The sequence below is a fragment of the Poeciliopsis prolifica genome, unplaced genomic scaffold, assembly GCF_027474105.1.
Source record: "Poeciliopsis prolifica strain line A6 unplaced genomic scaffold, Auburn_PproV2 SCAFFOLD010, whole genome shotgun sequence".
In the NCBI taxonomy this organism is placed as follows: Eukaryota; Metazoa; Chordata; class Actinopteri; order Cyprinodontiformes; family Poeciliidae; genus Poeciliopsis; species Poeciliopsis prolifica.
The window spans coordinates 3,050,840-3,063,522 of NW_026562385.1; the positions used below are offsets into that span (position 1 = coordinate 3,050,840).

The following is a 12,683-nucleotide window of genomic DNA, read 5'->3' on the forward strand; positions in this document are numbered from 1 at the left end:
CCAGTGTATGAAAAGAATATTGTTGCCCATAATTTGATAGTTAGAGGGCGCAGATCCTCCTCCTCACCATAGACCCGGAGTCTGAACATCATGGAGGAAGAGAAACTGAGACATTATAAGACCAAGGGCAGCCAGACTAGTTTATTTTGCTAAATTAAAATATTTAGCAAAATATTATTGCTGAGGGGCACAAGCAGGCCTTCTGATGCACAGATTAAAAATATAAAAAATAAATAAATAAATAAAAAATCAAAAAGGGCAGTAGGGGCATCAAAGATAACCATGTGCCTCATTGAAACCAAATGGTTCTGATCATGTACAATCAAGGGAATAGCTTCAGCAAAAAATTATATAAAAAAAAACAAGCTAAAAAAAATAGAACACTGTGTCAGAGGTAGAGGCATTAATTTAAAACATTAGCTCCAATTATCAAATGGCCAGATCCAGCTGATTTCCATAATGCATCTTAATTGTTGCCCTCCAATTATGCAGTCTGATGCTCTCACATGGACAGAATCAATGATGCATAGAGAATACATTATCTCTTTGGTACTATTTATGTTTTTCCTAAAATTAGCCACAAAAAAAGGTCTTTCAGTGTTCTAGGAATCCTACTAATTTTGTAGGCTAAAATTTCACACATTTTCAAAATTACAGAACACACACCGCCTGACAGGGAACCATAGCAGTGGCAGCATCATGCTGTGGGGATGCTATTTTGTCCAACTTTTCATATTTCCAACTGTTACAGCTTTTTTAGTGACATGCTAAATATACAGTCTGTGGTATCATTTCTGCCTGGGTAAGAGTTATAAGAATGTTTTCATGTGTGATCTTTATATTTTGTTTTTTACAATGAATAATTTAAAGTCCATATTTCATTGCCCTTAGCTGTTCTAAACGAATTGTTGGTCTATATTGATGAAACCATGTGGTTATAGCATTAAAAAAGTGGAAAACTATGGGATGTGGAGGAATTATACTTTGAATAGTAAAGTAATAAAAGTGATGCCCAAAAACAAAGCTTAATGACTTTTTTTTTTTATTTAAACAGTACAAAAATTAAATGTGGACATCAAAGAAAACACTGAACTGTAGAAAAACAATAAGAAAATCTTTTTGGGAATAAGTCATATGATTTCAAGTAGTAGTGGCATGGTCTTTGTCTTTCTCCCATTTATACATAACAATATGTACACTGTTAAAAAAAAAAAAACCACCAGGCTGGAGTAACAGTTTAAAAATGTATTTAGTCAGTCACAGCAATTTAGACAACATGTCTTCTGTATCCTGAATGAGGCACAAAAACCCTGCAAGGTTTCTTCTAGTGTGTTGTGTTAAATAAAGAAACACATTCATTAAAAATATTCAATACTGAACGTTAAGAGAAACATTAGGAAGAATGGTACATTCCTCTGCACACATGTGATGATAAAAGTGCTAAACTTGATTCAGTTTGGAGGAAACCTAACTTTACATTTCCTCAATGCTCTTCTCAAAACGTAAAAATCCAGCAAGTATCTTGATTTTGATTTTTTTGCTTCAGCATCAGAGCATGTTAGTGAATAAGATAACATCTGTATGAGGCTCTTGATGGGATTAGTGTGCCACAGGTAAACAAAATGATTCATCAACAGCACAGCTTGCACAAAACTGAACTGAAGCCATTTAATTCAGTGACTGATTTCACAGCGCTGTTATTTTTGAAAACTAATTACAACACAGTACCTTTGGAAAAGCTGCAGGACGACAAAACTCAGGAAGAAAAATCATTAGAAAACTATTTTTTAGACTTCGGTTGCAGATATTTTCAATAACAGTAGTCACCTTCAGTTATAACTCAAATACAGTACAGGCAGTGCATAACAGAGGTGATGGCAACCAAAAACAACCACAAACATGACAATAATGCATGTATTTTTAATAACAAAGAACACTTTTTACCCCTGAAAATAATAAATCATTGAGGTTTTTGTTTCTTTTCAAATGGTATCTGAGATAGGTTGTTGCACAAAGAAAGGGCAGCCAGTACTTTGGGTTCCTGAGGAAAGTCGAGCCGATATTCCAGTGGTTTTAGAGTCGACTATGGTTTCCTGGGAGGTATTTCTACTTCTCCGTTTCTGTAAACATCTAACTGAAATGTGATAGAAAAGAAGAGCGAAGCGGTTCCTTTTTCTCACCTAGTCTTAAAATGCTTATTGTCTTTGATCTTCTAGCAGTTGAATGACCAGCTCAGACTCGCAGGATAGTTGAACATTGATGACGATTTAAAAGTTCTGCAGGTTAGAAACTGAGCAAGTGGTCTGTGAACAGCATGTGGTCGTGGACATTCACAGGCTCAGGAAGCCTGTGCCTGCTGAAAAATCATCCTCCAAATCCTCGTCTTCCCTTTCCATCTCACCTACGCTATGTGCCGCTACGTTCTTCCTCTTCACCTGTCTGGTGGAGGTCCCCCAGGGCCTCTGCATGGGCACCAAGAGGCGGAAACCTGGCTGGGCTTTGGCAGATGGCGTGCCAAGGGATGTGGTAAAGGTCCTGAACGTGTGGGTCACGAGGGAGGACGAGGAGCATGTGGATGATGGGCTAACACTTTGGACAGATGAGTATCCTGAGCTGTGGAGATCTGCAGATGAAGCAGACGGTTCTCGGCCTGGGCAGTCCTTGCTCCCGTCACTCTCCACTTCACAGTAGCTGTCGTCGTCGCTGGAGAGAGCTCGGCAGTGCTCCAGTTTATTGTCACCGTCAGCCAAGGGATGCAGTTTGATATACATCATGGAAACTGTTGAAAGTAGTAAGAAATTGGTTCAACATACCAGAGCGATATTATCAAAACAATCCGCACAGCTGTGGTAAGCCATTGTTCCAACAAATTCTTCATCACATACTTCTTCAGACTCCAGATTTTTATCGCATTGAGAACATATGAGCTGAAAACATCAGCCCACTTGTATTTAATTATCTGTTATTAAATTATTCTGAATCTGGTGATCAAAGTGAGAAAAAAATGTTCCCTTGGTATGAATCCAAGCATTGTTGATTTAAAAATGTTCCACAGCAGAGTAACAGTTTGTACCTAAAGGCCAGATAACACCAAACATGTGGGTATGAGAGGAAAAAAAAGAATATTATGAAATAGTTCTATCATTTAAAAAAAGAACTCAAATTGATTTATTAAGACAGAACTATTTCGAGCTTATTCGTTTGAATTTGGGGTTTTCATCGTCTATAAGGCATGATCAAAATAAAAATAGAACGAGGGTTAAAATGTTTTACTTGTGTAAAAATTAAAGATAACATGCAATTTTAATCTCCACAAATCAGGTCATTATGCTGGAGTCAAGGCTTGTTTGGAATATGAACTGAATTCACAAGAGAAAGTCTGATCATAAACTTCATAAGTGAAACAATGCTGAGGCCAAAACAGAAAAGCAGTTTCAAAGGAGTTGGTGTTTACCAGTCTGAACTTAAATATCAATATGATCAATAAGTTTTTCTAAAAACAATAGGTTATTTATTACTTTCTAAATGATGGCAGCTGAAAAAATAATGGCAAAATGTATTTATTTTTTTCAGACTGATCTTGTTTTGGAGAATGATGGAAGCAAATTTCAAACTTCCTGAAACAATGTGTAAATCTTTACTCAATTTAGCTTTTATTAACAAAAAAAAAGTGCATAAAGAAAAGACAAAGCAGAGTCATTTCCAGTGGAATAATGTTCCACAAAAAAAAAGGGATGATGCATTATTCTTGTCCTCTGCATATAAAGTACTTCATTTACATGCATTACACAGAGGCCTTCCAGTGAGATCATCTCTATTTTATACTCACAATCCCCATCTTTCTCCGCCTCGCTGTCTTCCTCGCGGTCCCCCTCATAACCGGAGCAGGAAGAGTCCAGACTCCAGTCCAGGATGTCTCCCAGCAGCATCTCCTCCTGATTGGACAGCTCCGCTGTGGGCGTGGCCACCAGGCCGCTTCGGTGTGCCTGTGTGGCATCATCGCGTCTCCTGTGGTCAGACACAGTGGACGAGTGGAGGGGTTACAATGAGTCACAGGAATTTCTCGCAGATGGCCCAAAGAAAAACACCGTCTGGATGGTTCACCAAGGCTGTTTGCCACGGCACGGGGCCCACGAGAACTGCTACATGAGCAAGAAAAGTGGCGCAGGAACACTGGTCATTTTTTACTGGTGAGTTCAGGCTCATGACAGAAGCCTTGTTGTGGTTTCTCACTGCACAAATAACAGATTCTTCAATGGTAGCAAACTGTAGCTTTTTAAGCATTACATATGGTTTTCCAGTTGAACTTTGAAAGGAAATAAAATTGAGTTTTAAAAACCCACATCTTCAAAACATTTCTAGTAGTTTTATAAACTGTATGTTCCAGAAAGAAAATAGGTCTTCTGCTCATCACATCTCTTCAGGAGAGATTATATTCTATTAGTACCTATATTTTTATGTCTGAACTGAAATAATCTTGGTTGAATATAAACTCAAGGAATTCATGATGCTGTGACGACAGCAGATTGGATTCTTTAGCCCGACATAACAGCATCATCCTAAAATAATGGCCCCAGTCATTTTTTGCTAAATGTGATTTAAAATAAATAAAAATCACCATCTCCTTATTGCCAAAATTTGACTTAAACCATTATTTTAGGTAGGTGACAATGTGGGGGGGAAAAAAAGTTTGGGACTCCTTCATCTTTTTTTCAATTAAGTGTGTATTCTATCACCTAAAAGACAAAACGATTGAAGAGTTAGGCCAAACCGCAAGTTGTGATGTGTCCAATGCAAAATAAAGACCATCATTTGAAAAGAAATCAATATCCCAATATTTTCCAGACATTTAGAACCTTTGCAGAGCTTAAGAGTGAAGGAACAGTACATTTCGTCCTCATTGGCAAGCTCAAGGTCAAAATTTGCCAGTTTGGACTCTGCCTCACCTCTTGCTGGTGTTTGATGGAGAAGCCAAGAAGGTCTGAATGTCAGCTGGTTGACCACTAGTTGGACTAGGTGGCTCCATCTGAGGCACAACTTCAGGGATCTCCAAGATCTGGCAGAGCTCTTTAAAATCCATAACCTTGTGAAAGAGAATAATTCAAAATCAATAACCGTTCAGGTTTAGAAAACTAATAGAGGAAGAAAATATAATTGGGTACCTTCCCCTTGCTGATCTGCTGATAGGCCTCATCTTCAAAGCGCTGCTTGACTCCAGTCAGAGACACGTGCCTGTAGTCCTTGGGCACATCTTGACTGAAACTGAGGACAGATGGGAGCGAGGGAAAAAAAACAGAAAGAGAAAAAATAAATAAACTAAGCTGAGAGCACTTTCTTGCTTCAAAAAGCAAAGTGTTGAAGCAAGCAAAGAGATTTGTCAATTCTTCAGGACAAATCTCATTAGTTGTCCATTTGAGGATTGGGCCCATAGACAGGCCACACACCTATTAAAGTGACTCACACTAAGGCACGTTTCTCAACCAGCGATGTCTCCCACCAGCTTTATGACACTGTAGCTCTGTGCTTCATGTTTACTTTAAAGCCAAAATGGGCATCCATTTCCCTTCTACAGATACGTTTGACAGCCTATTTCTTTAATCAACGTGGGCAAGCTGAGAACAGCCAGACTCACAACTAATCAATTCCTGTTAACCATCTTCATGGAGGAGAACAGCTAGGTGATGGTCATGTGGTGAGTCATGGGACAGCAATGAAACAGAAAGTGGGCCACAGTGTTTTTAAGAGCCGTTTTCACTTCAGAATGTGGGTTTCTTTCACACTGTTTTGCAATCAGTAAAGACACTTAAAAAAAAAAGAAGCTTTTTTTTTTTTTGCCAATATTGACACCACATTACAGTAAAAGGTGGCAAATAGAGTCACTGCTGTGGTAGTTGTATCCACAAATCAGAAAATTCAACCTGTGTTCAAGTAAGACATTTAAAAAATATATATTGTTGTTTTCGAATGTGAGAGAGCGAATTGGTTGGTTAAAAAAAATAAAAAATACTAATAGACAGAATGCTAAAATCAAGAGGCATAGTGATAAAGATACAGATGCAATCTATTTTTAAATGCAATTAATTTCTTAATCTTTGCAATAAGAATGGTCTTTAATCCTCCTGAGTTTGCTTGCAAGGTTTTTGATAAAACTTGATTGGATTAGCTAATCCAATCAAAACACACACACACACTGATGCACTCACCACTTAACATAGAGCAGCACAGTGAGAGGAACGAGGTCCTCCTCGGTAAACCCTGTGTAGTCCTTCAGCAGTGCGGGCCAAACAGGACCTGCAGAGCAGCAGGCAAGTCAAGTTAAGCAGAAACTTCACTCTGGCATAATATGCTTGTGTTAAAGAGGGGTGTTCGTACCATAGTGATGCAGTGCCCTTGTGAGGAGCAGCGCAGCACAGGCCAGCTTGGCGGGAGGCGGCGTGGCGAGAGCAGAGTAGAGCAGCGACAGCTCGCAGACGTAGCTGAAGAGGTGAGAGGAGCGCCTTACCAGGGGGAGCAGGGACAGCAGCACCTCCCCGTAGTCCAGCAGCGTGGGGCTCTGATGGGGGAAAGGACATTTAATTACTACCTCTACAATAGAATACAAAACTAAAGAACAGCAGCAGTTAGATAGTCAGCAACACTCACCCTTATCTTTCCCTCCAGCACAGACACAACCTCCCCCATCATTCGCACCAGGTCTTCATATTTGTAGGTGTTGTCTGTCAGCCAAACGGCCTCGCGTATAGTCAGGATTTCTTTGCTAATATAGCTAAAAAATAAATAAATAAACATTTTCAGTTTGGCATGATTATGAGCCAAACTACAATGTCCCTTGTAATTTTGAAGAAAAATAAATAAAAACACAATAAAACACTTTGAAGTGTGAAGACCCTCACCGTGTACAAACCACCATGCAGGCAATTCCTAACAGCTGAAGGCGGGCCTTTGGGACAGAACGCAGGGCCAGGTACCGGTCAACACAACCCACAGTCACATGCAGGGTCTGGCTGGAGAAGTCCTTCATAGTGGCCACTTCCACGAGCCAGTCCACCAGAATGTATCTGCAGCCGCAGGAAAACAAAGACATAATTATTTCTTATGCTGCATTTGATGACAAATCTATTCAGTTTTTTTGTTTCAGCTGTGGAGAAAGAACACAAACTCTACAAAGTCTTACAAAAGCATTTGCGTTCCTTCAGTTTCCACATTTTGTCAACCTCAAATGTCACTTTATTTTTCTATGATTTAGTGCTATAGATCAACAGAAATAAGTGCATCCCCTTCACCCTTATATCCCATAACATCCTCTAAAATAACCAGTAAGATGCACATAATGTCTGCAGTGATAGAATGGTTGAGATCAGACCAAATTCATGTGCTAAAATGGCCTAGTCAAAGTCCTGTCCTAAAGAAACTCATGAATCCACAGCCAAACATGAAATGATGTTTATCCAATCAGAGAGTGGTTGTGGTTTTATGTCCAGGGAAACAGGCAACAATTCAGTCTCTTTATCTCTGGTGTCAAACCTTTAGCTCAGACTTCATAATTATGCACTGCTTAGTGTGGTTCCATCACATAAAATCCAGGAAACACATTAAAGCTGGCAGTTACAGCATGTCTAATAAAACATGACAAATCTTTCAGCAGCTGTGTGCATTTTTGACAAATTGTACAGGTACCATTGAGAATCTGCTATTGACAAAAATGTAAAGAATTTCAACCTCCATTATACTAGGTCAAGTGAAATTCTTGTCTCCTCTTACCTCATTGTGTCCTTAATGTCTTGTCTGAGGATACCCTGAGTGATGTGTTGATGCCCCAAGTTGGAGGGATTGAAGATCTGTGCCACAATCTCTGAGCAGGCCTTGGACTCCAAACCCAATGGATTCCCACTGCTGCACACTTTAGCCAGAGACAACTGAGAGGACCAAAGGACACCAAATGTTAAAACGTGTTTTAGGATAGCTTTAGACATCTTGTTGATCTGTGCTGCACCATAATAAAAATCTGGCTTGATTTAGATGAGTCATGGTATTATGATTCATTGGGAGAAGGGGACAAAAAACTAAATCAAGTCAGCAGGATTATAGAATCCTGTCAGGCCCTCTTTGACACAGTGTGATAAATGTTTCAACAAGAATTTCAAAAATGGAGGAGTCAAAACAAAAAGAGAAACTGAATGGTGTCAGAGGCAACTTTTGAGGAGCAAAGGCAAAACAAAACCCACAGTGATATAACAAACCACACATTTAAAGGCCTTTGATTACCTGTGCTTCCCAGCATCCTTTGCCGGCATAGTCCCTGAGGGTTCGCACACACTGAAGATACCTTCCAGGGTCAGACATCTGAATTGTAAAACAAAAAAGAAAAAAAACAAACATGTTTAGCCGCAATTATCCCCTGACATAGTTTAAAAAGCTTCCTTGGAAGCTAGTGCCTTGAAAGTATTACTAAACAAAGACTTCTGCACATTTTAACATATATTTCACTAGCATTTAGTGAAAAACATTAATATGAGTTTATAAAACACACAGTTCATAGGTTTTTCTTCCACCCGAGCTGTGGATCTCTGCAGCCCCTCCAGAGTTACGCTACAGAGGTCTGAATACTTTTGCAAGGCAGTGTAAATCAGGCAGTCACTCCAGGTTTTATTGAAGACAGAACCAAACTCACGGCTGCTTTCCTGCTGTGCTCCCACAGCAAGAATGAACTCTGCAGACAGCCGGCCCGCGACGACTCCGCCAGCATGGCTACAGCATCCGACCGCTTCTCTTCCTCCTGAAAACAGGCAGCACAGATCCAGATGTTCATGGCACGTATTTGGAAAGGAGCGTTTTGTTCCTACACTTCTGAGAAAGTGCCTGAATAACAGCGCCTGACACATATTGTTTCTGGCTAACACAAAGTCTCCTGATGTGTCATGCTGTCAAACAACGGAGCCCACTGGGGGCTTTGAGTAACAGTTGCATAAAGAGAAGAAAGGCAGCCGTTTGGCCTGCGTTTCTGGTGACAAGGGAAGACACATTTACATTTTGTTAAGAAAATAACAAAAACAAAAACCAAGCGAACCCCACCCAGAAAGACGCTTACTCACTTCAAACAGGAGCAAAACTCGGGCCAAACAGTGCAACAAAGGGCCCCTCTTTTCCTGCAGAGAAATGGGGGGAAAAATATATAAATCCGTGTGCATTTACTGCATCACCCAATCACCAGCTTTCACACTTGTTCCCTCTGAACTGCCAGCAGCGGAACTTACCATGTTGCTTTCACACACAGCCTTTAGGTGATCGAACACCACGGCCTTGCAGCAGCTGCCAGTGGGCGACCACGGAGGACGGATGAAAACCCAAGTGAAGGGATCCGCTTTGGGTGAGAGCAGGCTCTCCGCCAAGCTGAAGAAGTGGGAGGCTTTTCGACCACATACATCCGCTCGCCCTTCATCGCTCAACAAAGCTGGAAGGGAAAGATGGCAAGAGTGAAGAGTTGCAATCATTTCATCAAGAGGATTTGCGTCTATCGATGACGTCCATTCAACTAATATGATTTTTTTAAAGCAGACATTTAGAGAGTAGGAGGAAAAACTGCTGTACTTACGCCCTTCATTGTACAAATAGGCAATCCCAAGTTTCACAGCAGCTTCAAAGTTCCCTTTCTCAGCAGCCCTGAAATCAGTGAATAATTTTAGCTAAAAATCTTTTCGGAGAGCAATTACATTTATTCTTTTTCACCCAGAAGAAGGAGTTGTACCTTTCAAACAGCCATAAAACGTTAGGAGATGGCCACATGTCTCTGAAACTGACTCTTGCCCATACGCTGTTATGGCTGTCAACAATATCCCGTAGCTGTGAATGAACCTACAAACAAAAGGACATTAGCCCCACCAACAACAAGAGACGTCAAATATGGTCCACAAGTTGTTTAGCTTACCGCTCTGACAGACAGGAGGTCCTCTGCAGAGAGACACTGGAGCACATAGAGAAGAATTTCCTCCGGTAGTGATAGAAGAGTTAGGGTGGACGATCGCTTACGAACCCGCTTCCGAGCCGGAACCGAGTAGCATTTTGAACAACGGCAGTGGACGACTAGAAGGAAGAAAGTTATGCAAAAAACTTTTAGTAACTGTTTTTTTTTCAGACAAACAGATCCATTTACTTCACAATGTGAACAAGCACTTCACATCTTGGTGCCAATTTGGCATACAAATTCTCACTCTAATGACAAACCAATATTTACACTTCATTTAAAGCCAGTGTGCAGCCTGCAAGCAAACTGTGAACAGACACTCAGAATGAACAGTGTAACAAGCATTCATTACAAATCTAATGACAATTGAGCTGAAATAAATCTGGGTTTATCCGTAGAGTACTCCAAAGTTAAATTTCCTGTCATTTGGTGATGTACAAGTAAACTGAATTAATAACAATTTTAAAAAACATGGGCAACATATTACAATTTATACTGTTTTCCTATTGTAGCTAGAACTCTCATCTTATTCAGCGACTAAAATAAATACAAATTGGTGCTAATACCTCGATATAATAGTATTACTTATTACATAAGGTTATCAGGCAAGGAGTATATACTACTTCATGCCGACTATAAACTATTATAGTAGGCATACTAGTTTATAGTAATGTTTAATCATTACAACAGTACTGCTGTTGTAATGTTTAAAAAGTACAGTGGTGAAGTGTGGCAGGTACACTTTAGAGATCTACTACCAAGTACACATTGGAAGTGTCACTTTTGAACATCTAAGAGAGAAAAAGCACAATCTTCACTTGATATGAGAGCTGTATTTAATAAGGATATTCAAAATTGGGTAAAAGTATACTAAAAAACATAAACCAGGAGAATGAAGTGTCTTCAGTTGAAATTATAAATGAAATATATGGTTGAAAGTTTTCTTTAAATATAGCAATTAATCCTACTTTTGCAGTATAATAAAATTATTACTTTCCTGCAACTTTACAGTGAAAGACACCCTGCTGAATTGTTCCCAAGTAAGACACCCCCAGGGGGACTATTGAGGTAATCTAAAACACATAAAAAACTACTTAAACTTTTTTAAAATAAAAAGTACAAGTGATGATCTAATTATCACCTGAAACGGAACGTTTCTCTTACGTTTATTTGCTACATTTAGGACCAATCTAACGACGGGGATCTAATGCTGCTGTATGGGAGAAGGCAAATCAAGTGAGCGCCCAAATTTCCCTCCCGTCGTCCAGTAAAGTTGTGTTCAATCATCACTTAGTTTCACAAAGTTTAAACTTCGAGTCTAGTTTGCAGCAGATGCAACAATAAGAAAATAACATTTCTAAAAGGGGCATGGGTCTGCTTCTTTTGAACATTTCTATTTTGTCCCGTAGTTACTGTAAAGTCCAGAAGGAATCGATCTCTCATTCAGGTCAGATGTGAGCATGCCACCAGTGAATTCTCGGAAGCTAAGACGATTAAATACTATCTTTAAACAGTTATTATCTATTGTTGTGAAGTAAAACAACTGAAAATAAGAATAGTTACTTACCGCCCGCTTTCATTGCAAGTAGACTGGTCTCTTCTTAGCAGGATGTGGATGCAAGACTAAGCAGATGTTTTAAACGTTACGATTGTGGAAGCTAATATTATTTAGACGTAAACCAGGGATACGATTATTTCTACATAGATTAATGCTAATAAAAAGTTACAGCTAATATTGTGCTGCTGTAGCTGACTAATATTGAAGCAAGCACTTTTTCTGAATTCAAATTCAAGCACGCGTCCTGGTTTGGACCCGCCCCTAAAGCGCCCTAGGACCGCCCGCGCACCCGGTTTAAACGCTGCGTTAAGTTTGATTGGAGGAGAATGATGACGCCTCTACGCAACGACGCGACATGCTGATTGGTCACGTTGAAGAACGATAACGCTGATTGGTTATATCATATAAATTGTAAAATTCTAGAAAGCCATTGGACAAGAGAACGCCATTTCGAAGTACGCGCTCGTGTGTGTGAACATCTGATTGGTTGACCTGAATATGACAAACTTCCACGTTCTTGTGGAGTACTTTGGGAAATGTAGTTTAATTGAACAACAGTGTTTAAAGGTACTGTGATTAAAGGGACATGCCCCTATGTATTACTATTTGTCAGTATCGGAGGAAATCTCATTGAACCTGTTCTTGTGCCTCATTTGTAGTTTAATTGGACAGTTGCTATTGACTTTCATAAGAAAAAGACAAATAAGATCAGAATGTAAATACAAAAGATATGGGGTTGCTCTATATCCTGTGTTTTATTGTCACTAAAACCTTTTTTATGTACAGCTAAAATTGGACAAAACAGACAATATGTAATACTGTAAGAACACATTTGCCCGTTTACAGATTATGTCTTTCTTGGGGTTAATGATTCTGTTTATTACCATAAAAGTCTCAGAAACAACATGCTTATTGTGAAAAGGTAAATTCCACTGAAACCATACAATTATTTTTTAACTCCAGAATTTTGACCCACTCTTCTTTCCAAATCGGTTTGAATTACATCAGGAACACTGGAGGGCTTTTGGAATGAATAGCTACAATAACCACATTTCAATCAAACTTAAGCACAGACTTTGACTAGTTCACTCCAAAACTCTTATCTTGTGTTGTAACTTACAAAGATACAGTCTACAGCTTCCCAAGTTGACAACCTAAATGACA

The 12,683-nt window shown here is 39.5% G+C and overlaps 1 protein-coding gene across 1 annotated transcript; it reads right to left on the reverse strand.

Moving 5' to 3' along the window:
- Positions 1–1,073: 1,073 nt before the first annotated feature.
- Positions 1,074–11,793, reverse strand: ccnf (cyclin F). The gene is made up of 17 exons (XM_055036079.1): positions 11,529–11,793; positions 9,926–10,080; positions 9,746–9,852; positions 9,593–9,660; positions 9,255–9,451; positions 9,093–9,146; positions 8,672–8,776; positions 8,266–8,343; positions 7,762–7,916; positions 6,894–7,058; positions 6,643–6,766; positions 6,373–6,553; positions 6,204–6,291; positions 5,163–5,262; positions 4,947–5,083; positions 3,830–4,008; positions 1,074–2,779 (listed from the first exon to the last, which is right to left on the reverse strand). The coding sequence occupies exons 1-17, from the start codon at positions 11,539–11,541 to the stop codon at positions 2,331–2,333; spliced, it is 2,355 nt and encodes a 784-aa protein (XP_054892054.1). The 5' UTR covers positions 11,542–11,793; the 3' UTR covers positions 1,074–2,330.
- Between the last annotated feature and the right edge of the window lie 890 nt (positions 11,794–12,683).